This window comes from Drosophila bipectinata, chromosome 2L, assembly GCF_030179905.1.
Source record: "Drosophila bipectinata strain 14024-0381.07 chromosome 2L, DbipHiC1v2, whole genome shotgun sequence".
NCBI lineage: Eukaryota > Metazoa > Arthropoda > Insecta > Diptera > Drosophilidae > Drosophila > Drosophila bipectinata.
Genome location: NC_091736.1, coordinates 12,319,289 through 12,347,068, shown reverse-complemented (window position 1 = coordinate 12,347,068; position 27,780 = coordinate 12,319,289). Strand labels below are relative to the sequence as shown.

The following is a 27,780-nucleotide window of genomic DNA, read 5'->3' as shown; positions in this document are numbered from 1 at the left end:
TCATTTGCTGTTTTTAGTTTTCAACATTGAAACTTTTTGGTGTCTTTGTTTACTTTGGTTTCAGTTCAGCCGCCTGCCTTTGTGGGGAGCCTGTCTCCAATCCTCTATCCTAATATAACTAGTATTCTGGCTAGCGGCCAGATATCGGCCCCAGCCTCTATATAAAGCCATATATATTTGTACAGCCGTCTCTGAACCGAATCGAATCACCCTCCTGTGGCAGCGAGTGGAGTAAAGTTGAGTCGCAACCTTTTTGATTAGATTACGCAACGTAAAACTGGTTTGCAAATTGAATAAATGACTTTTGCGTTGCCAATATAAAACGTGTTTGAAATTTTTGATTAGGTAAACACACACAGGACGCGATTTTAGACCTTTCAGGCGCACCAACAGAAACATAAAAAAAATAGAAAACAACAAACAACAGCGGCGACAAAATGAACCGAAATGGCAAAGGCCCAGGACATGGAAGCCAAAATGTTCCGGACGAACTGCGATTTTTCCCGAGTCACTTTAGAGAAGGAACCCTGCGAACCGAATGTAATTTTTCAATTTTGTTCGGTGGCTATGGGCGGCTTTGTGGTAAACGTGTTTTTTCGGAAACAAGAGGGGTCCAATTAAAATTCATTAAGCGTAAATTAACATTGAAGTCGGTCATCATAAATTAACTGCCCAGAATCGGGCCATTAGGGAGAGCAGGCCAATTGAATGGGTATTTGTGATGCTAATCAGATCCTGGAGTTTAACAAGGTTGCCATAATAATTTTAGTTTACTAAAGTGGGTTTTAAGGCAATATATAAACCATTTATACGAGAAATGAATATTTATAAAGAAGTATTTTCTAAAAAAGTAGTTTGAAAGATGATCTCATTATTTAGAAAGTGCATTTCGAAAATTACGTTTAAGAATGCAAAAGAACTCGATGTTGCCAAGTTTCAGAGGCGTTTAAATCGTGTAAGCTCGATTCCAATTCCAGCTTTAATGAGCTGTGTAATATTTGCATTTTGTTCACACCATGAAGCACTAATTTCTAGAGGACTTCCAGAGCCAGAGCCAGAGCCAGCGCCAGCGCCATCGCCAAGAAGTAGGCGACGCTTTATTTTTCTTGGCAGAATGCCGTGCAACAAATGTGCCGCAATTGCTTTAGCCTTTCTGGCCGAACACTTTTTCCTGCCAGCTTGGCAATCAAAGAAAGGAAATAGGAATCGGAATCGGAGATACAAGGGACAACGACGGCGACATAAATCCATTACAGATTGTGAATGCGGAATAAATCAGTGGCCATAATTCAATATTAAATCACTCAAACGCCAGGTTAAACCAATTCCAAATAGTGAATGCATCTCGGGTCACAACAAGCAGAACAATTAGTGTGTCACTCACTGCGGCGGAGAAAGCATGTAAAACGACGAATGGAAGTGAAATGAGAAATGGGAAAATGGCTTTGGCTTGGCTTGCATGCAGGCTCCGCTCTTAGCCAAATGAAAACCTCAAATGTGAAAGCCCTTTCCACTGGCTGGATGCTGGCTGGGTTCAGTTGCTGCCTTGGATATCTCTGCCTTCTCCGGCAAAGTCAACAAAATATTTCAAAATAATAAATGTGTCCATTGGAGCTGGGATCTGCTGTGGTGTAGCAGCAGCAGCAGCTTCAATGACAAAGTGCTTGCAAACGCACAATATTTGTCTAGGTCATGCATATCACAATCCGGTCTGCAGGACGGCGAAGCTTCAGGGACAGGTGAGCCAAAGGCGGGCTGCAGACCGGGAGGGAGGGACTGAACACCTCATTTTCCTATCGCAGCGATTTCAATCCAGTTTGCCAGTTAAATGCAAACAAAACACAAAGGCAAATACACAAAACGCAAGACATATTAATCAGTGCAGGGACAGGTGTTGGGACAGGGTCAAGTGAGGGGAGGAAAGCGAGAGACCGATAGATGTACAAGCAATTTCCAGCATTGGCTTCGGTTGGCCAAACAAATAAATTGCAATTTGTGTAATCTTAACACCTAGAGGCCAAAATCAATGGAGAACAAAGTCCTCCAAGTCACACACTGTCGCAGTTGGACACACACACCCACATACTAACACACATGAGTGTAAATATATGCGTTAAGGTATCAGGTGTTTGGCAAAATATTTACAATCAAGCACAAAGCCAGAAAATGCATTGGGACTCTACGGCATTGTTCTACGTGGGCACTCCATGGTAAGGGAAACGATTATACGATTAGGATTAGGACGAGAGGCTCAGAGGCATGAAACATTGCTGGTTCTCAGATCAGAAAGGTACATATAATATTCTCCGATCGCAAAGTAATCAGCAATCATAAAAATACAATAAAAATTGAAAAATCAAAGAGCCTCCTTCTGCAACACATTTAAGGAAAATAAAGTTTATTAAAGTTTGTTGTAGGCGGCCCAAATTAATTAATTGTAAAATGATTAAATGATTAGTTTTGAAGAATTCCATTTATAAGTAATCCTTAATCCATTTTAGATTCCTTACAATTTTTTCGAATACAACATAATTTCCATTTTCCTGGTAGCTCCATATACCCAATAAAAAGTATTGGTTCCTCTCGGTGGGACAGACTAGAGGTGCTCCCTTAAGATTCCTGTACGGATAAGGGATAACACGTGACTTGATCATTGCATCACGTCCATTAATGGCTGCTGTCTTTGTGGGTATGTCTAGTTTAAGAACAATGTTTTCCTTTGGATCAGACATAGAATATTTATTTATTTTCCATCCTGTGGCAAAACATCTAGTAGTGTTGAGCTTCGAGCTGCCGAGGTCATGGAACATGCAGATGGGAACTATATGCCTAGTTCGCGAAAAGGCGCTCTCCAGGATAAGTAGGACTAAGTTGTTTTTCAATGTTGTCGAAACATACTTTTTGTGAATAATGATATCTTTGACTAGACGGTTTTCGTGTGGGACTATTTCGTTAGTCGATAGAAGGTCCCAGTCGCCGCCACTCACCGTGAGGTTCCCATTTAAAGTCAAGCAGTTGGCCGCCGACAGGACTACTGTGTGGCTAATCAGGACACCGTTGCAGATGTGTTTTGATTCCGAGTCCAGAATGGCAACTACCCAGGGATACTGCGCAAAGCTAGTTTCTTGGTTTTTGCTTTGTACGGTCATGTAAAGACCATCTTCATTGGTAATGCCGCACTGATCATGTGTTAAATCGACATCAAGTGGGGGGCTCTGTAAATTCAAAAAAAGAGTAAAATTATTCAAAATATTTTCCATGATGCTTACTGATTCTATAATTTTGCTTCGCTCACAGCACGTTTCCAAATAATGGCACTCGCCTCGTGGTTTATTTAAATCAATGTTTAGTTTTGGAGTACGAATCCCTGTTGCACACTGGTTTAGTTTTACACAGAATTCATTTATCATTGACCTGCACGGTTTTGCAAATATGGGATTTGCAGTGGTTGTAGTTGTAGGTGCATATCCGATAGGGTCGCCACCAATATCGTATTCATAATCAGATTCATTATATTCATCTCCAACTGATAATCCGAAAAGATTCCCATTTAATAGAATCAATAGAAGAAGAACTTGGGTTTTAGGAGTTTTTCTCATTTCAAAAATGTTTTCTTTCAAAAAACTACAATTCAGAGCGAATGATTATCGACGACTGTATCGCATTAAGAAATTCTCACAAATGTGATTATACAAGCGAACACCAGACGCATTAAAGCTGGACCCAAATTTCCACTTATATATAAAACAAATATTAAAACAGAAAAAATGAAAAAATTCTTTAAGAAAAAGAATTGGGGATCACCCCAGAAAAAATACTTATAAATAATCATTCCCAAAAGATAACGCGGGGCAAACCGAATACATTTTTTACGTCGCCCCTCGATAACCTAAACGATGTGTCTAATATGAAAATTTCTAAGAATTTCAAAAATTTTTATAATCAAATTCGTTCCAAGAACTTAATAAAAAGTTGCTTCCTTTAAGTTTTGCTTAGTAATTTGCTTAGTACATAGTCCCACTTTGTTTTTTATTGACAGCTTTTCCTAAAAAGAACTAATTAGACCACAAGCTAACATAAAACACTAAAAAGATATTATATATTTTGAAGCTTCTATTTTTTCTTCTGAATTTTCATCTTTAACCCATAAAAAGACCATTTATTCTAGCCCATAAAGCCAACGTTTCGATGGAGAATCAACACTCTAAGATGGCCCTGAGGCCAGAGCACCAAAGGGTCTAACCAGAGTGCTTAAGTGCCTAAGCGCTCCATGATGAATGCAGGCCCGACTTAAGCTTAACCCTAAAAGCGCATTTTTTAATTTCGGATCCTTGCCACTTGCCACCAACTCCTCATCCTTTTAGCAACTCTTTCCGGTGAGGCTTAAAAGCTTTAAAGGAATTTATTGCAAACACTTTAAGTATTTTTCGTGCAGCTTGGCGATGTTTCTGCTCTTTATATATTCCAGTATATGTACATACGTATGTATGTAAGGGCAAAAATTATTCGCTTGGGTGTAAAGTGAAAGCAGCTAGAAAAACAACAAAACACTTGCAATGAGCAACAGTAAATGGCATCAACGGAACGAAAGTGCTGGAGAAAGTGGAGAAATGCGTAGGTGTGCGTGTGCTGAACGTTATTTACAATGAGAATTTTATGGCGAAAACATTGGCCAGACCCGACGCCAGTCCGGGCCACATTTTAGCCGTTGCAGCCAAGCCTTTCAATATCTTCACACTTTTGTTTTTAGTTGTAATGCTTTCTCCATGCATGTGCCATCGCCAACGACATATGCGATGAGAGTTTTGTCTCAAAAACGCAATACAATTGCACTTAATGGCCCTAGTCCTGTGCCTTGCAAGTAAATTGCCTCCGAGGTTGCTTGGCTCCAGCTGCCTGGCAAAAGAAAAATGGCCAAGCCACTACACATCGACGGAGTTGAAAGGACACCAGGCAACAGGACCTTGACAATCTGGCCTGAAATGTACGAGCTCTGCTTGGAGTTTTCCCCAGGAATTTATGGGAATGGTAAGCACAAGGAAAATATTTACACATTTGCTTTCACTATTGTTTTTAATGATTTTGCAGAAGTTTTTAAATTAGTTACTGGTTTGAAAGCGATGGAAAGTAAATAAATGATTAGTTAAATGATTTACGGTCCAGGTATCGCCATTCATAATTAACAAATATTTAACCTCAGCACTTTCCCAGCTAATCGATTTTATCGGTCCAGTGTTTTCATTTCAAAGCCGCAATCTTTTTTTGTTGTTCTTTTTTTTCGTAAGCCCGCGAATTAATTATCAACTTTTTCTCATGGCCTTAGTTTGTTTTTTTTGGCAATATGCAAATATTTTGCAAGGAATTTGACACTTTGGCCGTCCAGGGAAAATCAGTGCATTCTTTTTATCCAAAGCAATAAATAAGTTATTAGGAATTTCCACAAAAAGGTACAAATAGGAAAAATTTACGGTTTTTGTACATTGTCAAAGTTTAATTAATTTTCACATTTGTGCTTTTGTTTTTGTTGGCAAAAATTAAAAATTAAATTCCTGTAAAAAGTAGAATCAAACCAAACATTGACAATTGCAAAGGATACATTGTAAAAAGTGGAAAAGCTTAAAAAAAATCCAGTCTTTGAACGAATTTTTATTTTGACGTTTTTGTATCGGTATAAAGCGTTGTTGGTTTTACGTTTTTGACGTCCCAGGTATTCTTTCGCCTTTATTTCGCCTAATTAATGTCGTCTATAAGCTCATCAGGCAACGGATAAACATTAAACGAACTCAAACTGCATTTCAATTGATTTATGTTAATTACTGTTTAACAAAATACGCCTGACTGATTGCTAAATTGATTTTAAATGATATGCAAATACAGAAAAAATCAACTCGGCCACATAAAAAAGGAAATCATTCAACGCGCCAATGACGATAATGACAATCTATTTTATCGCACTGATTGCTGTCGGTGTTGCAATTATATGCAAAGAGTTAAAAGTGAGTTGGAAAAACGGTGAAAATGGTTCGAAATGGAAAGCTAACCGCAGTATTTGTTAACATTGATTGCATCCTTTTGTTCGAAAAAAATGCCAGAGCTTAGGTAGGAAAGCTTTTGCTAATTTCAAGAAATTTTTAAGGTAATATTACACAGAGGTAGTTGATCCATCTAGTACATCTATTTGACCTTAATAAAAACGTTGTAAAGTTTACAATGGTCGAATTAAGCGGCCAGATCGTGTTTCATCTGGTATCGGGTAATGAAGGATGAGTAATTAAGGACTTCTATCCTATGTCGGCGATTAGGTTATGATGGGGGCCCGACAATAGGCCCTATTGACTTGTTGTCGGGGACTCAGCTGTCAAGAACAGCAACTTGGGGGGGCTGAGATAATGTCCTGCTGCGTCGGGCAGGCATTCCTGGGTTTCAGGCCTACCAATGCTCTGTTTCACGGCGGGAAAGCAACTTGCAGCCGACTTGGCCCCAAAATGCAGATGCGTGTGTGTTGGTTTTGTGTCTTGGCCGAATGCCAGCACACAAAACTTGCCATAAATCCAGTGGCAGCATATAATTAATAAGGATTAATTGTGCACCCGAACTTGTGCAGCGACAATGTCACACACAAATACAGATGCACACCAAGACAAAGGCCAACACAATGTGTGGTATGAGGGGCATGGGAAGCTGGGGGCAAATGGAAATGGTATGGCCGCAGTCACAATTTAATTAATTAATAGCACAACTTTAGGCAACCTGCATGAGTGTGTAAGTGGGTGTGTGTGCTTAGTATCTGAGTGCAAAGGGAAATTTGCTGGGAACCGATAAGCAAAACTCGAACTCAGAAAATTATTTCCGGCATGTGTTTGTGGAAGAAATATTCTTGTAAAATGTTTGCCTTAATTAACAGATTCGGATCATGGCTCTTTATTAGAAAGCTAATTGCCAAAATACTAGCATTCCGTAAAGTAATATTGAATCAAATTATATGCATATGCTGCTTCAAATTATATATTTTGTAAGGGAGAGCGTAGAACCACAGGGTCATGGGGTACTAGCGCCACCTAGCGGGAGGTAGCTGCTGCAAGTGGCAACATTATATCCTAATTTATCGGGAATCTGCAAGACTGCATTTTCGTTAACGTAGAGTCTTCTACGAATCCCAGCTCTAGCCCCGGCAGGAGGCCATTGCTAAACGCTCCATGCTTTCTTTTCGAAACCATACCTTGACCTGAAAGGTTGCATCTAGAGAAAGGTCCTAAGCTGCCATAAAAGGAATAGAGTCCCGATCCGTGTCTCATTTTTTTTTTGCGAGGGACGAGGCTTATTATTGTGAAACAGTGGACAGTGGAAGCGTTTTGGCCAGATTCTGGCCCAATTACATAGTTTTTCCCCAGACCCATAAGGGTAAGTTCGGATGAGGTGCAGAGCAAAGCAAGTGAATATGCTCTCACACAAACATTTTTTTTGTTCTTATCTCAGGTAGGGAACGGCGTCTTCAAATAATCTTCAAATAATCTCTGCCGTGGAGACAAAAACGAGCAGAGCAAAATTGATCCCCGCTCCAAGCTCAGTTTATCTTTGGCACGGTCTCCGTACGGTTCGTCGGGCACATAATTCCCGGTTTGGGGAAGAGGGGACAACTCCCCCCAAAACCACATGGCGATCTAAGCGTTATAAGTTTCCTAAGAGAACCCAAATCGTCGTCGGGAAATCAAAGTTTTTATTTTATTTATTTTTAAGTGTCGCAACCAATGAATTAATGCAGAAATGAAGAAATAGTGGGAAAAAACCCTCCCTTTACAGTTAACCGCAAATAATAATGTAGTCTTAAAAACCTCAAAAATCCAAGAAAAGTAGAAAAATATTTGCAAATATTCTTAATAAAAAACAAGAAAGGAAAGCTAACTTCGGGCGGAGCCGAAGTTTATATACCCTTGCAGCTAAAACCGGATATATATCGCAAACATCGGATATAGTTGGCCGATCCTTATGAAATTTGGTAGGATGGATCAAAATATAATCTGTACCAAGTCCCAGCTTTCTATCTTCAAAAACACAAAAGTTGGGTCATTTCCGATCGTTCAGTTATATGGCAGCTATAGGATATAGTCGGCCGATCCTAATGAAATTTGGTAGGTTGGATCAACTAACCAAAAATAGAGTCTGTACTAAATTCCAGCTTTCTATCTTCAAAAACACGAAAGTTGGATCATTTCCGATCGTTGAGTTATATGGCAGCTATAGGATATAGTCGGCCGATCCTTATGAAATTTGGCATGTCGTATTATTTTGCCAAAAATAGCTCTCATGTCAAATTTGAACTCTCTAACTCTAAAAACACCAAAGTTATACCATTTCCGATCAATCAGTTATATGGCAGCTATAGGATATAGTCGGCCGATCCCGGCCGTTCCGACTTATATACTGCGTGCAAAGGAAAGAAGGGTGTGTGCAAAGTTTCAAGACGATAGCTTTAAAACTGAGAGACTAGTTTGCGTAGAAACAGACAGACGGACAGACGGACAGACGGACAGACGGACAGACGGACATGCTCATATCAACTCAGGAGGTGATCCTGATCAAGAATATATATACTTTATAGGGTCGGAGATGTCTCCTTCACTGCGTTGCACACTTTTGGACAAAATTATAATACCCTCTGCAAGGGTATAAAAAAAAAAATCTCTAAAATCATGAAATATGTATAAGTGAGTAAACGATTAAAAGTTTAATAAGTAATAACCTAACGGTAAAGAATATGTAGAGAATGAAACAAAAAAAAAAAATTTTTGCGTAAGGCGTTGTAAAATAAGTTATCAGTAGGGAAGTCTAAGAATCATGTAAAGGAGGATTTTAAAAGAAAAAAAAAGAAAAAAAGAAGTTAAAGTTTGTGTGTGCAAAATTTTGGTTGCTTGTGTGTTTGCCGAGTTTTCCTCTTGTGTCAATTCTTTTTACATTCGATTAACAGAATTTACAGCATCACCGCCAACGAATGGAAGCGCTTTCATCATTGGAATAATTAGGGTGAGCCATGTTAAACCATTTAATTTAAATTTTCGGCATTCTTATTTTAATTATTTCTGTTACCGAAATTTATGCTACACGATCACTTGAATAGTTGAATACAATTAGCCTCCCACAAAAAAATGTAGAATTATTAAATAAAAATATATATATATTGAGTTAAATTGAAGTAAACACAAGAACAAAGTTAAATAATGAATTCAAGTAAATTAAATATGAAAAGAAAATCAAAATTACCTATTAAACACTTATACCTATTTTTTTTTGTATAACTTATCTTCCAAGTTTTATTAAAATACACTTTAATTTTAGAATATTTTATGAGCCGATCAAATGTATATCCTATCTTTACTTTTATTATATAAATAAACCCATATTATAATGTCTGAGTAAATAACCCTTTTTAACTCCATGCTGACCCAAGAGCCGTCGTAGGTTCAACATATTAAAAGGGGCCTAATGCGTGATTTTATCGGAAGAGCATTGGCCATGGTAGGGAGGGCTAATAACACCCCCATTTACATCTAGGGGCGTGGTATGTCTAGCGAGAAGTTCTATTTCCTTTTTCTCATCCGTCTGTCCGATTTTCATGTTATCTCTTTTCCGGCCGATTTTGAATCGTTACCAATTCGCACGCGATAAATTTTAATTATTAAAGATACAAGTGAGCACCCGTAATCTGTGTCCTCTAAAGAACACCACGACATTTGCCGACGAGACATAGCCGGAATTCAACGCGTGCGGGACAAACAGTTTGCATGACCACCAGCTCAACGTTGTTCGTTACAGGAATAATATCTAAAATAATTATGGCGCCCAACGTGGGGCTTTACTGTACAGTGAAACCCACTCAATAGCATGAAAATACTAATCTTTTATAATCCTTTTCTATTCTATTTCTGTAAATTTTCCTAGTCAGGTGGGTCAAGTCTTTCATTCGCATAGGAATGCAGTGTTTATACTTTCATAAATAGTAAAACCTGACCACGAAGAAAGTTTGGCGCAGCTGTCCCTTTGTAATTTTTTCTTTAAAATCTTTCTTAACATAAGCCAAGTGCTTCGGACTTTAGTCAATTAGCATTCACTATATGTTAGGGCTAACCGCGCTTGGCGTAGCGACAACTAATTTAAATTAGATCCGACAAGTCATCACTGCAGGAAAACAGAGCTAATGCCCGCGAGCAATAGCCTGGCCGCGGTTTAGATTTAGGACTAATATGATTTGTTTAGTTTTTTTGGAATCTGACAGATTGGAAAGTGCTTGGAACTACAATCCTCAAAAAAAAAAAAAAAAAAAAAAAAAAAAAAAAAAAAAAACTGTTAGTAGTTGAGGTTGGCCACGCTTTAAATAATCGAACCAGGTCAAATGAGCAAATCACCTTTATTTTTCCTCTTTCTCAGAACGTCTCAAATAAACATACATAAGAGCTTCGACAATGAGCTCTTGGTTAAGCATGGAGTAATTTAATTTATATATATTTTTATATTTTTATAAAACATCTTTTCGCACCCATTATACATATATGTACACCTATATCTTACATATATCATACACATCTTTTCGCCTATTTTACAAATAATTATTACACGACTATAAGGTTGGAGAATTTGAAATAAGAGTTAGGTTTATTTTTTTTAGTTTGGTTTTTGGTTAGAAAAGTCCGAGAAGTATCGTATATATCAGAGACTTTATTTAGTTTTAATTTATGTGAGGCAAAATAGTACAATAAATCTAGCTTTTCAATACCAAGCAGTCAAGATTGAGTTTAGTGAAATGGGTCTTGATCATTCGGATACCGAAGAGGCAAGTGGTTCAACAGAGTTCTGTACGTTGTGGGCGAACTTCGTCCACGGAATTGTTTAAAACCAAATGTGGGCATAGTTTTCATTAAATCTGTATAAAAACGCATTTTGCAAAGGATAGAAATGGTCCTGTCTGCAAGGCATCCTGCCAAGGAGAATCTGTCGGAAGACCAGATAGTGTTGCACAATATACAAGGCAGAAAGGGTCGCAAGTTCACAGGTAGAAAGCGTTGAACAAAGAGTCGCTGACATGGAGAATCGAGGGCAGACTAGTGGTCGCGAAAGCATGGTCGCATGCTGCAGGATGCAGTAAAAAGGATGCAAAACGAGTTGCTTACATAGTTGACAGAGAAAATATCCCTCTTAATTCATTCGAATTTGGCAGGCTGGAGACAAGAAGCTACACCTTGACGTGTAGCTAACGCAAGTCCGTCGTTTGACCATCTGCTACGTGTAGATGCGGGTCAACCTAGTGAGATAAAGGAGCCGGTTAACCCAAACTATTCACCCAGGTCAAACCTTTCTGACCTTCCAAAACGACCCGATAAGGTCTCTCATATAATGAATGGGTGGATGTTGCGTTTTAGTGGTGCCGAGGGTGGAATAAATGTAGATAATTTTATTTACAGAGTTCAGGCTTTGACTTGCCAGACACTTGGCGGAAATTTTGATATCCTCTGTGGAAATGCAAGCGCGCTGTTCGAAGGGAAAGCCGATGATTTCTTCTGGCGGTACCATAAATCTGTTCGAACTGTGAGATGGGACGATTTGTGTACTGCTCTCCGCCGTCAGTTCAGGGATACGAGAACTGATGTAGACATCCGAGAAATGATCAGGGATCGTAAACAGAAAGAAAGGGAAAGTTTCGACTCTTTTTATGATGCGGTGGTCCAACTGACAGATAGCTTAGAGGATCAGATGGGGGAAAGGGAGTTAATAGAAATCCTTCGGCGAAATTTAAGACCCGAGATAAGGCACGAGATCTTAAATATCTCTATTAATTCTAATAATGTCACGGCTTCGCGAAATTTGTAGAAAGCGGGAGTGTTTTCTGGACGAGCTTAAGAGAGAGCAGGTCTACAAAAAGGGACCGCCATTCAAGAGCCACGTGTCTGAGCTCCTTGAAGATTCTCATGACCCAACCGAGTCAGAATTTTTCGATGAGCCGGAAGGAACTGTGGAGGCCATATCCTTAATCTGCTGGAATTGCAGAAAAGAAGGACATAGGTACCAGGACTGCACAGCGACACGAAAAGTGTTCTGTTATGGTTGTGGGGCTCGAAATACCTACAAACCATCGTGCCAAAGGTGTTTAAAAAACATACAACAGAACACCCAAGTTGTTCGTTCGCGGACTGTTCTGAAGGCGCAAGGAACGAACACGGAGAATCAGGAAGCATAGAGGTCAAGGAGAGTATTCCTGAGAAGGATATCCTTGAACCAACTGAGGCCACTTCGGAAGGTTGGCACCAGAGGGTTTCTATGGTTAATAAGTTTAGTAATAGGGGTACGAGCAAAAATATTAAAAATTTTAGGATTACAGCTAAGTCTAGAAATTCAAACAGGTTAAGAAAATTTTGGAGAGTCACTAAAGATCTGTGTGCGCTCCGAAAAAGTTGTGTCGATAAACGGCCGTATGCAGCAGTAAAAGTCCTAGGCAAGGAAGTGAGAGGGCTGATGGATACAGGAGCAGCAATGAGCTGTATAGGCGGACGATTTGCACAAGAAGTTTTAGGAAGCGGAGTGCCCATTCGTAGAGTATTTACGAATATTTCGACGGCAGACGGCAGCAAGCAAAACATTGTCGGCCGAATAAAGACAGAGGTGGAGTACAAAGGCAATAAAAAGCTTTTGGAATTATATATAGTTCCTTCGTTAGCGCAGGATCTCTATTTAGGCATAGACTTTTGGAACCTTTTTGATCTATTACCTCAAGAGATTCAGATTTCGGAGCTGAGCGCCCACGAGATATCTGATGATCAGAGAAGAAGTCTGCAACAGGTGGTAGGCAAGTTTCCATCGTTTGAGGTATCGGGGCTAGGTAAAACAAGCCTTCTGTCGCATCAGATCGATGTTGGAGATGCGAAACCCATTAAGCAGAGGCATTTTCCTGTCTCTCCAGCAGTAGAAAAATTACTCTATGCAGAAGTAGATCGAATGCTGCAGCTAGGGGTAATTGAGGAATCCGACAGCGCCTGGTCATCACCGGTAGTCCTGGTTCAAAAGCCCGGGAAGGTTAGGCTTTGTCTAGACAGTCGCAAAGTGAACGCGGTATCTGTTAAGGACGCATACCCGTTGCCACAAATTGACGGTATCCTTAGTCGGTTGCCCAAAGCTAATTTCATTAGTAGTCTAGACCTCAAGGACGCATTTTGGCAGATACCATCAGATCAAGCGTCTAGAGATAAAACAGCCTTCACGATCCCTGGGAGTCCACTTTACCAGTTCAAGGTGATGCCGTTTGGACTCTGCAATGCGGGACAAACGATGTCACGTCTGATGGATAAGGTTATCCCAGCAGCCTTACGAAATGAGGTCTTCATTTATCTCGATGATCTCCTTATAGTTTCCGAAAGCTTTGAAGCGCATATGGAAATACTTACGACAGTTGCAGATTGTATCCGAAAAGCAGGCTTGACTATTAATGTTAAGAAAAGTCATTTCTGCGTGCAACAGGTCAAGTATTTGGGTCATTTAATTGGGGAAGGTGTTATACGCACGGACCCAGATAAAGTGGCTGCGATTGAAAAATTTCCATTGCCAAAAACCCTTAGGAGTCTGAGAAGTTTTTTTGGTATGGCTGGCTGGTATAGAAAGTTTATTGAAAATTTTGCTACAATCGCGGCACCGTTGACCGATTTATTAAAAGCAAAGAAAAAGTTTAGCATGACGGATGAGGGAAGAGAGGCTTTTGAGGAACTAAAGCGTAGATTATGTTCAGCGCCAGTCCTTAGAAGTCCAGATTTCAACAAGCCTTTTTATATTCATTGCGACGCAAGTAAAAGCGGGGTAGGAGGCGTTTTGGTCCAAAAGACAGAGGAAGGTGATGAGTACCCAATCGCATATGTATCCAAAAAGCTCAATAAAGCCCAGAGGAATTACTCTGTAACTGAGCAAGAGTGTCTTGCGGCGATCATAAGCGTGAAGCGCTTTCGTCCGTATGTAGAAGGCCACGAGTTCACCATTGTTACAGATCACGCATCGCTCAAGTGGTTGATGAACCAGACGGATTTGCATTCGCGGTTAGCAAGGTGGGCCCTTAAGTTACAGGCTTTTAGATTCACGATTGAGCATCGGAAGGGGTCACTGAATGTTGTTCCTGATGCACTCTCGAGGCTAAACGAGGACGAATTAGCAAGCATAGACGCCTCTAATGGCTTGTTAGTGGATACTTCCTCCGAACATTTCCGTAGTCCTGAGTATATTGGTCTGATAGACAGTCTAAGAGCCAATTGCTCGAAATTCCCGGACTTAAAGGTTGTGGACGGCTTAGTGTATAGGCGCTCAGAACACGCAACAGGTGAACCGCTCCACGACGTGTACATTTGGAAGCTTTGGGTACCCGTTCAGCTGGTAGGCGAGGTTTTGAAGAACGCGCATGATCATCCGCTTGCAGCTCACGGCGGAGTTCACAAGACTCTAGAGCGAATTAGACGCTATTATTATTGGCCCGGTTTAGTGGGAGATGTGAAGGCGTATATTGGCGGGTGTGAATCTTGTAAGACCACTAAGGCACCCAACAGTCCTCTTAGACCTCCAATGGGTAAAGCGCCAGAGTCGGAAAGATTCTTTCAGCGGATCTATATCGATTTCCTGGGTCCGTATCCGCGTTCAAAGAGTGGGAATATTGCTATTTTTATAGTTTTAGACCACTTTTCGAAATTTGTATTTGTTAAGGCCGTGAAGAAACTGGAAGCGTCGGTCATAATAAAATATTTAAGAGAAGAATTGTTTCATCTTTGCGGAGTCCCGGAGACAATTATATCTGACAACGGCTCACAATTTAGATCGGAACAGTTTCAGAAGCTTTTGAGGGAGCATAGAATTTCTCACAAGCTGACTGCCATTCATTCGCCCCAAGCAAATGCGTCAGAACGCGTTAACCGATCCATAATTACTGCAATACGTTCTTATGTAGACATCAGTCAAAGAGACTGGGACGCAAACTTAAGCAGCATTTGTTGTGCTTTAAGGTCAGCTACACATTCGGCTATTGGTACGTCACCCTACTATATGGTATTTGGCCAGCATATGGTAACGTCAGGTGGGACATATGCCTTGCTAAGATCGCTTGAAGTACTGCAGGATAGAGGGATATCTTTTACTAGAGAGGATTCGCTGGAATTGGCTCGAGGCAAGGCAAAGAAACTTTCACAACAACAGGATAGCAAGAACAGAGAACGTTATAATCTGAGATCGCGAGAAGTGAACTTTTCTAATGGCCAAGAGATATTTCGCCGTAACTTTAAGCAAAGCTGCTTTCAAACCGGCTACAACGCAAAGTTAGGACCAGCATTTTTAAAGGCACGAGTGCGACAGAAGTTGGGGAACTCTTATTATGAGATCGAGGATCTCCAAGGTAAATTGGTCGGACGCTATCATGCAAAAGATTTGCGCCAGTAATTATGGCGGGATCAGCCTTGTTGGGTTCACCACCAAGTCTGATCTTGGCGGGGGGGTGTTGTAAGGGAGAGCGTAGAACCACAGGGTCATGGGGTACTAGCGCCACCTAGCGGGAGGTAGCTGCTGCAAGTGGCAACATTATATCCTAATTTATCGGGAATCTGCAAGACTGCATTTTCGTTAACGTAGAGTCTTCTACGAATCCCAGCTCTAGCCCCGGCAGGAGGCCATTGCTAAACGCTCCATGCTTTCTTTTCGAAACCATACCTTGACCTGAAAGGTTGCATCTAGAGAAAGGTCCTAAGCTGCCATAAAAGGAATAGAGTCCCGATCCGTGTCTCATTTTTTTTTTGCGAGGGACGAGGCTTATTATTGTGAAACAGTGGACAGTGGAAGCGTTTTGGCCAGATTCTGGCCCAATTACATAGTTTTTCCCCAGACCCATAAGGGTAAGTTCGGATGAGGTGCAGAGCAAAGCAAGTGAATATGCTCTCACACAAACATTTTTTTTGTTCTTATCTCAGGTAGGGAACGGCGTCTTCAAATAATCTTCAAATAATCTCTGCCGTGGAGACAAAAACGAGCAGAGCAAAATTGATCCCCGCTCCAAGCTCAGTTTATCTTTGGCACGGTCTCCGTACGGTTCGTCGGGCACATAATTCCCGGTTTGGGGAAGAGGGGACAACTCCCCCCAAAACCACATGGCGATCTAAGCGTTATAAGTTTCCTAAGAGAACCCAAATCGTCGTCGGGAAATCAAAGTTTTTATTTTATTTATTTTTAAGTGTCGCAACCAATGAATTAATGCAGAAATGAAGAAATAGTGGGAAAAAACCCTCCCTTTACAGTTAACCGCAAATAATAATGTAGTCTTAAAAACCTCAAAAATCCAAGAAAAGTAGAAAAATATTTGCAAATATTCTTAATAAAAAAAAAAAAAAATCTCTAAAATCATGAAATATGTATAAGTGAGTAAACGATTAAAAGTTTAATAAGTAATAACCTAACGGTAAAGAATATGTAGAGAATGAAACAAAAAAAAAAAATTTTTGCGTAAGGCGTTGTAAAATAAGTTATCAGTAGGGAAGTCTAAGAATCATGTAAAGGAGGATTTTAAAAGAAAAAAAAAGAAAAAAAGAAGTTAAAGTTTGTGTGTGCAAAATTTTGGTTGCTTGTGTGTTTGCCGAGTTTTCCTCTTGTGTCAATTCTTTTTACATTCGATTAACAGAATTTACAGCATCACCGCCAACGAATGGAAGCGCTTTCATCATTGGAATAATTAGGGTGAGCCATGTTAAACCATTTAATTTAAATTTTCGGCATTCTTATTTTAATTATTTCTGTTACCGAAATTTATGCTACACGATCACTTGAATAGTTGAATACAATTAGCCTCCCACAAAAAAATGTAGAATTATTAAATAAAAATATATATATATTGAGTTAAATTGAAGTAAACACAAGAACAAAGTTAAATAATGAATTCAAGTAAATTAAATATGAAAAGAAAATCAAAATTACCTATTAAACACTTATACCTATTTTTTTTTGTATAACTTATCTTCCAAGTTTTATTAAAATACACTTTAATTTTAGAATATTTTATGAGCCGATCAAATGTATATCCTATCTTTACTTTTATTATATAAATAAACCCATATTATAATGTCTGAGTAAATAACCCTTTTTAACTCCATGCTGACCCAAGAGCCGTCGTAGGTTCAACATATTAAAAGGGGCCTAATGCGTGATTTTATCGGAAGAGCATTGGCCATGGTAGGGAGGGCTAATAACACCCCCATTTACATCTAGGGGCGTGGTATGTCTAGCGAGAAGTTCTATTTCCTTTTTCTCATCCGTCTGTCCGATTTTCATGTTATCTCTTTTCCGGCCGATTTTGAATCGTTACCAATTCGCACGCGATAAATTTTAATTATTAAAGATACAAGTGAGCACCCGTAATCTGTGTCCTCTAAAGAACACCACGACATTTGCCGACGAGACATAGCCGGAATTCAACGCGTGCGGGACAAACAGTTTGCATGACCACCAGCTCAACGTTGTTCGTTACAATTTCAATAGAATTAAAGATAGAAAATGATATGCTAACTATAGAAGTTATAAGTTTATAAGGTTGTTCGAAAATGCATTCCAAAAGATTAGTCGAGTTGCTGCAATTTTTCGATGCCAAATCTAGTAATTAAGGCGGTATTTGGCAGCAACGGAAAATTGTCAACTTAATTCGAACGGAAGCGAAAACTTTTTATTAGCTCACCAATTTCTCCGTCCTTTCTTCTCTGCATTTCAATTCACCGAACTTTTTTATCAGGCATTTTACAGTTTTCGTACTTAACTTAACATTCACTTGGCCGCCGTTTCTCCGCCTGGCAGGTGAGTGCAAAGAATGGAAGGGAAATGAAAGACGGCAATTAATGTTAAACTCTTGGGCACGGCCCAAAGGATAGTTGAGCATTTGGCCAGGCGAAAAAAGGACGAACGGCTGCAGCCGACGGGCGAGGGCGCCACGGCCAGGGATTGCTTTTAATTAGGAAAAGTGTTTTATACTCCAATAACATTATGGTAAGCTTCGCCGGATTGAACCCGGAAGACTTTGATACAAAGTTTAAAATTCGAGGAGAGCCCACCCTTTTTCGGCCCACAGGATGAGAGTGGTGTTAAAAATCAATATTGGGCTTTTAAAAATGTGTGACTACCTTTAAACTAAAAAGTTAAGATCTCAATTTTCAATATCCTGCTGTGTATGCTAAATCAATTCAATAGCAAACAATAAAATAATTTTTAAGAATTTTCAGAATACGATGTTTTTCATATTTTTCGTAGAAGGTTGAAGGCAAAAGCAATTCTGTATTTATCTCTGTTTGTCATAGTTTATGCTTGACTGATTTTCCCATTACGTACGTGTATTTTTCTTTCCAAAAAAATATTTTTTATTGTGTCAAGAGAAAAACAACAATAAAAAAAACGGAGCTCGCCGTTTTGGCTATTTTTTGCTTATGGCATCGGGAACACAGTTTCGAAGCCCAGCCTCGGCATTCCTAAGCTTTTTAGTGGGTAAACAAGATTTTTGATGCGGCATAATTCCACTTGCCCCACTTTCTCCTCCTCCGGGTAATTGGTTTTTGATGCTTTGCTGATAACAACGATGATGATGTCATAATTTTATTTCGCATAGCGCCAAAAGTCAAAACAAACAGCGTTTAAATATCAACGGTCTATGCGCATTCCTAGTAATTTGCATAATAATTTTATAATCATTTTCCACACTTATTGGCGCATAATTAGATGGTTTTTGTGGTGGGCTCTGTTGTTTTGATTTTCCCTACTAACGAATCTAAAGTATAAAATATTTTTAAAACTAGAACATAAATAGTAATAGTTACTTTAAGTTAAGCTCCTTTAGCGAACCATTTTATGGCTTTGGGAAAAAGATATTGGAGCGTACATGTGAACGCGAATTTTTAATAGACTGTGCGGCTTACACGCCGAGCACATACCAAACACACATGCCCCACGAATGTTTCGGGCCACATAATGTTTGTCTAAGATTCACAATGCTGCCCTAACCAGCTAGGGAAAGCCCGCCACCCATCTACCCAACGAAGTGGGTACTTCTCATGGCAGTCCGGGGCCCGTTGTCCTGTTCCCTGGGCCCTTGGCCCCTTACAATTTTTTGCACACGCTCCAGGAACCTTTACAAACACACTCGAGCTGCTGAACGTTGCCGGATATTGGCTTCATACACCGCCAGCCAATTTTAAATTGCCAATATTGATTTATACGCCGCATGCGTTCCTGCCACATGGGGTAGTAAAGCTGAGAGCGGGGGGCCCAGAACCTCCGAAGTATTGTTAAGTTGCAATTTCGCAGGTGGTGGCCGGGACTGCAGTGCCGAAGATGGACGTGGGGCCAAAGTAAATGGGCTAGGGATTTCAGGTAGTTAACGCTAACAGAATTTATTGGCCAGGCTTTAATAGTTGCACCCTCCATGCATGCAATACAAGTTCTTTTAAATATTCAGACGTGCAAAAGTTATATAGTATATAGGAAAGCATTCGCAAATATAATATTACTTAACCGAAATGCAATTGGATATGCCATCAAAGCGAAAAAATTATTTGGCCAACGTTGAGTTCCCCATATTCTGGTAATTTCCTAGCACCGTCTCTATCGCACTCGGTTCTTGGCTCGGTATGTGATTTCCCAAATCCCATTTAAGTATTCCCTTTGTGGGATTCGGGGATACCAGAAACACACTCTCGCCACAACAGTTGGAAAAAACTCCTTTGCATAATTCATGCAAAAACAAAAAGTAGAGACCAACTCGCATTTGACTCCCAGTGCGTTGGTTGTTTATTAGTTTGAAACAGGTTCTGGTTTTTAAAGATACATCGTGAAATTATCACAGGGAAGTGAATAGATAACCTATTAATCTGGATATTTGAATATTTTAAATACTAGTAAGCTTATTTGTTAAAATAGTTGCGTATAATATAGCAGTTCGCCCCTAAAAACTAAAGAACAAATATTCTGTGGCATTTTATAGCCTTGCCACCTGGGCAATTAAAAGAAATTAATTGCCCGCATTTACCATGAAAGTCATTATAAAGCTGTCAACTGCATTCAGCAACTGTATTATGGTCAGATCTGACACATAATGACCTTTTTTCGCTTCCTTTATAATAATTGATTTTTTTTAATACAGCATAAGACTTGTAGTTTTATTGCCTCCAAAGTGAATATTTTGTGCGCAATATGTAACAATGAAAAAATAAATAGCAGCCTTAATGAATTTCCGTATTCATCCACAACCATAACAGATGAGAAATAAAAATACCCTGAGAGCAGACTATTCTGTAACATTCATGCGTCGAAAACAATCATTATAATATTGCATCAAGAGGATCAACGTAAAAAAAAACCTGCGAAAAGCTAAATAAAAACACTATATAAGTATGTATAATGGATGCGCAAATAATTACGCTTAAAGGTAATGATGCGCAAATTGGCGGTGCAGTTGGACATAACGAGTCTCTACTGTTTTCCCCAAGCTGCTTAAACTTGTTGCAGTAAACAGAGTTATTAATGCATGGCCCCAAATTTGATTTATAAATATTTGCCATGCCCCTGGCCTCAAAGGAAGTTCCACCAACTGAAAATGGTAATTTATTTTCCAAAAAATTTAATTTGCATGGTTTTAGGCGCAATTTGCTTCCGCCAGGACTCCGCCGAGCTTTCGCTCTTTCTGCTCAAGGTTGTGGCCAAAATTTCATTATGCGTAAAATTTATTTTTCTTTCCCTTCCATGGAATACATCACGGGACTTGCCCAGAAAAAAAATCAGAAAGTAGTAAGAAAATAAACAAATCAAAATCAATCAAAATCGACTTTAACGTAAAACAATGTTGAAGGATTTAAAGGATTTCGCTTATATGGCCCTCAGTGCTGGGTATATCTTCCCCAATTCTTTACCGATTCTCAAGCGGAGTACCTTAAACGATTTCTGGGTCGATTCGCCACGATTCTGCATCAAAATCCTGAGACAAAATATTTTTTAGATTTTTTGTCCATTTTTCGTGATGTGATCCCTTGAAAATGGGGTGTTCCCCTATAGGGCCCACAGTGATGGCTATAGCTTCCCCAATTCTTTACCGATTCTCAAGCGGAGTACCTTAAACGATTTCTGGGATTATTCGCCACCATTCGGCATCAAAACCCTGAGACAAAATATTTTTTAGATTTTTTGTCCATTTTTCGGGATGTGATCCTTGAAAATGGGGTTTTCCGCTATATGGCCCTAAGTGATGACTATTTTTTTCCCAATTCTCATTCCATGTTATTGCGTTTGCGAAAAATCAGTTTTGCGGCAGCTATAGAATATAGTCGGTCGATCCCGGCCGTTCAGATTTACCATATATACTGGGTGCAAAGGAAAGACGCCTGTATGTAAAGTTTAAAGTCGATAGCTTTAAAACTGAGAGATTAGTTTGCGTAGCAACATTCAGACGTGCATTCTCATATCAACTCAGGAGGTGATCCTGATCCCTATATACTTTATAGGGTCGGAGATGTCTCCTTCTCTGCGTTGCACACTTTTGACCAAAATTATAGTACCCACTGCAAGGGTATAAAAATATAAACCAAATTGTGTAGGATTGTGGGTATTTTTCATTTTCTGAGTGACGATGTTAAATTCCTTTAAGAACTTGGACTGAAGAAGTTCATTGCATTGCCATCGCCATCGCCATTGGAATCGCCGCATTAGGGTCCTGGCTGGCATTGTCTTTAACGCTCTCCGTTATGCGGAAAAGGAGCATCGATATTGTCCTTTACTTGGGTCTTGGCTCGCCCCTCTGCCGGAGTCTTAGCCTTTATTGTTATTTCGCCTGCCGTCATTATTTCAGTTGGCGCCTTGGCACTCGGCGGGTTGTAAGTGTAGCCGCAGTTACCAGTTACCAGTAACCATCGCCCCGGCTCCCAGTTGGCCACTACTACTCCCAGCCATTGGCTCCTGCGGCCGGGTCCTTTGGCATTGTGCGGAGCTGCCGTCGTGGCTGTTGCTGTTGCTGTAGATAAAGATAAATAGTCTCAGATAACGCTCAGTTATTTGCAAACAAATACAATTGCGGTTCATTGATGGCGGTTTCATTTTGCTTGTTCGCGCAGGAGGAAGTGCCACTGGGGCTGCTCTGGTCCATTATCCTGCGGTTCCCTGGGAACCCCCAACAGCACCCCTCCGTGCCCTGGTGGAAGCTAGTGCGGCATATCGAGGGTATTCAAACTTTGCTCCTGCATCACGAACTTGTCGAACGTGTAACTGATGAACTCCGCGTACCACTTCCCGGCAATGCCCAGCCATTTCTGTAAGGGGTGGCCGGATGTTATTTTCGTTTAAAAAATGCCACTGGATGGTTAATTTTTCCCACTTACCGCAATGGAAATGGAAGTGTCCGGCGACAGGCCCCAGAAGCCGTTAGTAACCCCCACAACGAAGGCCATCAGTGGCTCGTACTCGTCCTCGTCAATAATGTACTTGAGCACCTCGAAGGCGTTGTTCCAGCTTATACGGCCCTGGCGCCTCAGGAAGAGGACATCGCTGACGATCTGGGCTCTGTTCAGAACATGGATACTACGAAAATTATTGAACAGCGCCTTGGCTAAAAGTTTCAGGTTGTGCTCATCGTATTCGACTCTGTAGTAGCCGAGGGCCTGAAGGTTGAAGATTACCCAGTCGCCCTGGGGCAGAGTAAGATTCAGATGTAGTTTCGGCTTGTCCGGAGTGAGCCAGGCTTCCGGAAGAGTGCGCTGGAAGTCTGACGATTCCTGCATGGTAAAGGTGAGCGGGATCCACCATAGCTCCGTACTGTTATCATCGAGGGCGTCACTCTGACTTACATCCAGACCATAATCGCTCCGGCTCACCGTCACCAGCGGATAGCCGCTCTGCATGGTCCACGTGTTCATGATGGTCCTTACATCGTAGCCTTCCGGGAGCGAGTCATGCCGCTCGCCTGCCAGTTGTATCGCCCGTAGGAAGTCTCCGGGAGTACTGCTATCGAAGCTGTGCTTCCATAGGTGCCGCTGTAGGCCGTCAAAGAAAGTGGTGTTGCCCAACATGGAGCAGAGCATGACCATCAGCGCGGTGCCCTTCTGAAACATGTGGGTATCGGACTCGATGGGCATTGTATCCTGGACCAGCATTAGGCCCCCTTTCACCGTCTCATGCATCAGAGATGACTCACGGCTACGGAGCATCATCCGCAGGCCCATCCGCGGCTGCATCCTCTCTATGGCCAATGACTGGAGAAAGCAAGACAGGCCCTCCAACAGCCAGAGGTCCGTCCACCAATTGAGGCCCAGTAGGTTCCCAAACCACATGTGGGCCATCTCATGGGCTACTAGCTCCATAATTTGTAGTTGTGTGCGTGTGAGTGGTTCGCCGGGAAGCTCTTTGTGGAGGATCATGTGGCTGCCATAGACCACCAAGCCCAGGTTTTCCAGCGCTGCCGTGGGGAAGTTGTCCACCACCAGCTGATCAATCTTTTCCAGAGGGAGCTGGACCTGCAATATCTCCTCAATGTGGGTAAGCAGCTGCGGCGCCACCTGCGCGGCGAAAGAGGTTTCGCGCACCTGACCTGCCGGCGAGCAGGTGCGAAAGCTAATGGGCTTGGTATTGGCCGACTGGCTGAAGTGGCAGGTGAAGTTGTTTAGGGCAAAGGCCAGCAGATATGTGGGGATTGGTGGCGATGTCTCGTGAACAGACCAGACATAGTCCTCAAACTGGTGACTAAAAAAAAAGAAAACCAAATATAAAGTACTCTGAGGTGAAGCATTTGAAGAGACCTTGAAAATGAACTCACTTGGGCAGGACTTTCTGGACCTTCATGTTGCTGAAGCTCTGGAAGCGTTTGTGATGACCATGGGTCACATTGAAAGTAGCCCTCATAGAAGGCTCGTCAAAACTGGGCATTGTGTTCCGGATGGAATTCCTATTAAAGTGAGTCACCGAGTACCAACTGTAAAGAATGTTAGCTTGGAAGAATTGAAATCAATGACAAAACAAGATTCAATACTCACTTTGTACGGGATGTTGCTCCGTCCACATAGTGGTTCACAACATATCCGGTCTGGCTGTCGTCCGACATGGGGCGTTGAAATGGCATCTTCAGAGTATAGAATTTTCCCGGTCTCAGATGCTGGTTAAAGGTGAGAACCATATAGCTGCGGCGCCTGTTGAACTTTGCCTTTACCAACTTAAAAACATGGTCAGTGCTCCACAATGATACTTCCTTCATATTGATTTTAAAGTCGGCTGCATGAAGTACTAGCTCATTGGTTTCTTTCTGGATGTGAATGGATATGTTGACGACCCCCTCGTACCTAAATTTGGACGAGTCTTCTAAATGGGTTATCAGTTGTAGGTTGTAATGGAAGGGTATCACAGTCTCTGGCAATCTTGGTTCATCGTAGACAGGAACATTGTCACACCATACAACCAGACCAAAGAACAGGACAAATAGGATAAGCTGATTGACACTTTTTTTGGCACCAAGGCTTAATAGACATATCCCCATACTGGTACTTGGTATTCATTCAAAAGAGGTTAGCCAAAGCTAATGCCAAAAGCAAAAACACAAAAAATTTTAAATATTCTTAAGATACACAAAATTTATTAACATTCTGGCATATTAATACTGGTTTACTTTTGTAAATGCTTAGAGATAATTTTAATAGCTTTCAGAGAAAATACTTTCAAAGAATATCATATGGCCTAAAGCCACAATACATTTATAATAACTTTTTCACGCCACCGGTGGTTCGTTGTCTTTTAAAAGCAATAATCGATGGAAGTACACCTAAGCGGTATACCTCTAAATAGAGGTATACTTAATGGACCATTTGAAGAGATTTAACCGGGCGGGGGAACTCAAAAGTAAAAGTTACACTTCCAGCTCTTTCTGGCGTCTTGACTTACTTTCCGGCTTTCACTTGCGGCCCGCAAAACTTTTCCAACTTTTAGCGCTACGTGCGTTTATTTGCCTATGTGTCTGTTTGTACAATTGTGTGTGTGTGACTGTGAGTGTGGTCGCAATGCGTGTGTGTCCTGGGCCGGGCGCCAAAAAGTATGTTAAGCACTTTGGTCCCAGTTCGCAGACGCACTCTTGCCACAGCCGCACAGCCCTCGAACGCTGCGAATTCGTATCTGGTTTGCGACTTATACGTGCATGTAATATGTGTAATTTATGACTGACGGGATGTGTGCCCTTAAATTATGTGCAAAATGATCACAAAAGCCGACCGGGCTTTTGGGGACTAACAAACTTTAACTCAAAACTTTGCCACCGGCCGTGCCCCTTCTCGAAAATCAAGATATTGAGTCACGTGTGGATTAGTTGTTGGCTTTGAGTTCCATATTTTCCAATCGATTTCTTTGTGAACCTTAAACTTTTAAAGGTTTTAATAGATGTGGTTCTTGCAGATCTACATATGTATGTGGAATAATTTTGACAAAACTGAGTAGGAAAATGAGATGGTTTCATGAGCGAAGAATGGCTTGAAACAACAAAGCTCATCAGATTATGCTTAGGCCCCTTTCCCCAAGACCCATTTAGTTGGAGAAACCTTTGCCGACGCATTCGTTCATCTCAATCCGGACCCTAAATGAATTTTCATTTCCAATTACTTTACAATTCTGCTTTTGTGCTCCTGATAACTCTTCCCCGGCCTGCCTCAGTGCCTGGCCTCGCTCCCTTTCTTTGTCTAAGGCTGCCACTGGTGGCATTCGATTTCCTAATTTTCAATTTTACACGTTTGGCAAACACTCGAGTCGAACAGCCGGATCGAAAACAGGACAAGAGCCCATACCTAATCCTCATCCGGATCCGGATCCGCATCCACATCCGCATCCGCATTGGTAAGGCCCCATACCAATTCAATCGCTGCACTATCCGCAGCAATGCCGGGCCAGAGACTTTTGAGAAATTTTAATTAAAATTGAATTTTCTTGCATTTAATTAAAAGCTTAGCTGGCGCGCATGAAAAATGAGAGAAGCCAAAGAAAAACTATTCTCTATGCGGATGCGGGTTGAGGGTGTGGATGTGGATGTGAGTGTGGGTGTGGATGCGGCTTTGGCTGTGTGTATGTATGGGTGGGGGTGCGAATTCGGATGCGGATGCGGAAGTGGCAGGGCAGTCGAGTAGAAGAGCTTGCATTCGCTGCAGCAGAGATATGAGTATCATCATGGTCGACCTCCTGCCTCAGCCTTTCCCCAAAAGAAAAGGAAGCTGGATGTATTCTCGTTTGTATACTTTGGATAGGATCCTTGCCCCAACTAAATGCAACACTGACAGCTACTGTCAAAATAACCGACACGCCCATTTACATGCATAGATACTGTTTAAGAGCCTGCCAATTGATTTCCAACAAAGACTTTTGCCCGAAAATTTCCATTTCACGACTGGCCGAAAGAACAATTATCATGGCAATTGGATTTCGGGTTGCAGCGGGCTAATTAGGGTTTTTGGCTCCCATTGCTGTCCCCGTACAACCGACGGAAAATTTTGTCTATGCCGCAACATTTACCACCACTTCCGGTCATGAAAATGCATCATAGATGCAAAACGGAAGTGGAATCAGTTATTGGCAAGAGGCGCCCAGGCGGAAAGATTTACTGGCAACATTTTTCTGGCTTAGCGATAATTTTTAATTGACCGAAATGAGTCATTGGGGGATTAGGAAAATCTTGTTAACATTTTCCATTTGAAATAGAAAATGCTTCACACCATGGACCCTTTCGAAGGATGGAACTGTTCTCAACCGGGTTACAGAAGGTCCAGCTCTGCTCTCGGAATTTTCCAATGATTGCCGAACTAAGTCATCGCCCGAGGGCGAGGTTTTTTAATCTTTCCAACGAATTTTAAAGAAGCAATATATACCAAGGCATAGTTGGTATTTCTCCTCGGACTTTGCCCACAGAATGCCACGAACAATTTCTTGTGCCGCAAACTGACCAGCCAAGTGATCAATGACCATCCCTCCTTCTTTCCGCAACAGCTTCGAGATTTTGCGCTCAAAGCCACATAATTGCCTTAAATTTTTCATAAATTCCCCGCAAAATGTTTCACCCGGAGAATGCGGCACACGGACTCAGTTGCTGTAGGTAAATTTTCGAGTCGATTCTTGGCAGCGCCAACGAGCCGAGACTCCTCGAGATCCGGTGGCCGGGATCCGAGGACCGGCTGCTGCGATGGCATAAATAGTTTAATATAAAGCCCAGACAAAGGCCCGGACTGGGTAGCCCTTCGCTCATCTCATCTGGGGCCGGCATAGTTCGGTCGGCTCGGACATGCTCTTGGCCTGGCCCTCTGCCTCCGAGGTTGGTAAAGCGTTTCTTTTGTCTTGCGGTCGAAAGGGGGGGAAAATATTTAATGCACCCACAACATTTTGCTCGGCTGGCAAGTGATAATGCACCCGCCCCAGGCTGCTCAACTGGGGACTGCCTCTCTCCAGGGCTGCCTTGGCCTTTGGCAGAGCTACAAAGGACCGAGGACAACCGAACCGCCCATGGCCCGAAGGACTAAAGTGGGCGAGCCACTAGTTATCAAAGCTACCCAAAGTTGGGAGCCGCCCCTCCCGGTGGCAGATTCGCTTTTTATATGCATATTCAACAGCGTGGAAATAATAAAGCCAACTTGCCGACAGTTATAGTTGCTTGTACAGTTGTCTGAAGACAGTCGGGATGGCGGAAGCAGGAAACAGGAAGTAGGAAGCACTCATTGCCGGCCCAGACATTTTCAGTTTGGGCTGCATTCGCGG

At 41.4% G+C, this 27,780-nt stretch overlaps 2 protein-coding genes across 3 annotated transcripts; both read right to left on the bottom strand.

Annotated features, from left to right (window-relative positions):
- Positions 1-2,408: 2,408 nt before the first annotated feature.
- LOC108125339 (phenoloxidase-activating factor 2-like) lies at positions 2,409-3,523 on the bottom strand. Its single transcript, XM_017241470.3, has 2 exons — positions 3,270-3,523; positions 2,409-3,215 (listed from the first exon to the last, which is right to left on the bottom strand). The coding sequence occupies exons 1-2, from the start codon at positions 3,408-3,410 to the stop codon at positions 2,475-2,477; spliced, it is 882 nt and encodes a 293-aa protein (XP_017096959.3). The 5' UTR covers positions 3,411-3,523; the 3' UTR covers positions 2,409-2,474.
- Positions 3,524-21,615: 18,092 nt separating this feature from the next.
- LOC108125520 (aminopeptidase N) lies at positions 21,616-24,680 on the bottom strand. Of its 2 annotated transcripts, XR_011442059.1 has the most exons (5): positions 24,042-24,680; positions 23,825-23,980; positions 22,395-23,751; positions 22,086-22,325; positions 21,616-22,030 (listed from the first exon to the last, which is right to left on the bottom strand). XR_011442059.1 is itself a non-coding variant. In XM_017241742.3 (4 exons), exons 1-4 carry the CDS (start codon positions 24,536-24,538, stop codon positions 22,218-22,220), a joined length of 2,118 nt encoding a protein of 705 aa, XP_017097231.2. In that variant the 5' UTR covers positions 24,539-24,680; the 3' UTR covers positions 21,616-22,217. The 2 variants fall into 2 exon arrangements, 1 of the variants encoding a protein (XP_017097231.2); XM_017241742.3 differs by having other exon boundaries at positions 21,616-22,325.
- Positions 24,681-27,780: the final 3,100 nt, after the last annotated feature.

Excerpts from the sequence above, each read along its gene's own strand:
- LOC108125339 (XM_017241470.3), bottom strand. The coding sequence starts at position 3,410 with ATGATAAATGAATTCTGTGTAAAACTAAACCAGTGTGCAACAGGGATT. Across the intron at positions 3,216-3,269 it reads GAAGCAAAATTATAGAATCA|AGCCCCCCACTTGATGTCGA; the intron begins GTAAGCATCATG and ends TTGAATTTACAG.
- LOC108125520 (XM_017241742.3), bottom strand. The coding sequence starts at position 24,538 with ATGGGGATATGTCTATTAAGCCTTGGTGCCAAAAAAAGTGTCAATCAG. Across the intron at positions 23,752-23,824 it reads GTCCAGAAAGTCCTGCCCAA|TCACCAGTTTGAGGACTATG; the intron begins GTGAGTTCATTT and ends CTTTTTTTTTAG. Across the intron at positions 22,326-22,394 it reads ACACTTCCATTTCCATTGCG|AAATGGCTGGGCATTGCCGG; the intron begins GTAAGTGGGAAA and ends CACCCCTTACAG.